Below are 1,775 nucleotides of genomic sequence, written 5' to 3' on the forward strand. Positions count from 1 at the left end.
CTTCAGGATTGAGCATGACAACACCGGTATGAACCCCAGCTGGTTCCTGGACAGAGTGGTGGTGACGGACGTGATCAGGCCTCACCTGAGGTTCTACTTTGCATGTAACAACTGGCTCAGTAAGGTGGAGGGAGACGGCCTTTATATCAGAGACCTGCTGGGTAGCATGGACCCCATGGACATGCCCAAATGTATGTATAGACAGATAATGAGCCTATAAGTATATATAAAACACTTTATAATATAGTATCATATATTAAATTCAGTATTATTTTAGAAAGGTAGTATTTCCTCCAGTAATTGAGTGAAACAGACCAAACAGGGACAATAAAAATTAATCAGTCGGTTAAATGTATTTTTATTTTATTTACACAGTGTTGACATGCTACTTTGAAGTTTTTGCATTAAATTTGTTTTCCAGATAATAAGTACATAGTGAGTGTTTTCACTGCAGAGGTAAAAGGCAGTGGAACAGATGCAGATGTCTTCATCAATATCTTTGGGGAGTTTGGAGACACAGGTAAATTACAGCACAACAGGTAACACATGTTTCTCCCATACTGTGTGTGCTCACATAATTAACTTTCTCCCAGAGTGAATGCCAGTTATAATGCAGTCTTTCCCAGTTGGGTTTAAATCAAGATTTATCTGATAGACATTGTTTCGTTTTTTAAAGGTGAAAGGCGACTTGACAATGACAAAAATAACTTTGAAAAGGGCACCGAGGACAAGTTCACCGTTGAGGCACCAAACTTAGGCAAAATCAGGAAGATCACTATTGGCCATAATAATAGAGGCTCTTCAGCAGGATGGTTTGTGGACAAGGTACGAAACAGGCAGACAAAACAGATGTTGTTTATGAGACTGTGTTTCTTTTGGAAGCTAGCAAATAGAGAAATGAAATTAATGCTCAAAACAAATGCCCCTTCATTAATTCTTCAGGACTATAAGTAAAGAATTACACATGTAACTTTCAGTTGTTACATCGTGTGTAACTTCAGGGTTTTACAGGGCCTTATCTGGAAACAAAACTCTGTCTTACTGTACCTCATTCTGCTCAGTTCTGCCCCTGCAGAGGTACTTAAGACATGTGATCCTCTTATGTCCTCTCAGTCTTCTCATCTGAGACTGGTGTGCCTGCTACTCCAACACATACAGTGTGCACAGCGGAGAGATGAGTTCATTCAAACAGACGCATACATGCCCAGGCTCTCTCTCACACACACACACACACACAACACACACACACACATACAGGACACACATTTCGTCATTCTAGCCTTTGGGTAAAGGGAAACCATGCCTCATTAAGGGATTGACTTACAGCAAACAGACAGACGAGTCGGTAGATTTGTTGGTGACAGGAGCACAGACACCAAAGATCAGCAGTGACGGCAATAATGAATCATATCTTATTTGCTTTTTTTACATGTTGTTTTTGCCGCTGTCAAAGTTCACACTCATTATGATGATACTGAAATGTATTTGGCTGTAAATGTTGTCTTTTAGCAAAATTATTTTAGCTCTTCTTACACTCTTACCTGCGTAGGCATACAGGACACAGTGTAAAGACACAAAATCATATTTGTTTTGTTTATACAGTTCATGTATTCATTAGCTGCAAATATACAATTATACATTTAAATTCAGAATCAACTAACTAATAAAAAACAACTGTAAACAAGGCAACAATCAAATGATATCAGTAATCACCCTCAAAAATTTACATAAACATGCAAGCAGGCTTTAGCCCTCATAGATAGATAGATAGATAG

General features: G+C 38.6%; 1 protein-coding gene across 1 annotated transcript in view; it reads left to right on the top strand.

Moving 5' to 3' along the window:
* loxhd1b (lipoxygenase homology domains 1b) overlaps positions 1-1,775 on the top strand; it is a 24,981-nt gene that overhangs the window by 2,921 nt on the left and 20,285 nt on the right. The window contains exons 5-7 of the mRNA XM_035658245.1: positions 7-191; positions 422-520; positions 677-825. Coding sequence (XP_035514138.1) covers positions 7-191; positions 422-520; positions 677-825 — 433 coding nt within the window. The remainder of the gene's footprint in view (positions 1-6; positions 192-421; positions 521-676; positions 826-1,775) is intronic.

The sequence above is a fragment of the Morone saxatilis genome, unplaced genomic scaffold, assembly GCF_004916995.1.
Source record: "Morone saxatilis isolate NCDOM2014 unplaced genomic scaffold, NCSU_SB_2.0 Contig16, whole genome shotgun sequence".
NCBI classification, from domain to species: Eukaryota; Metazoa; Chordata; class Actinopteri; family Moronidae; genus Morone; species Morone saxatilis.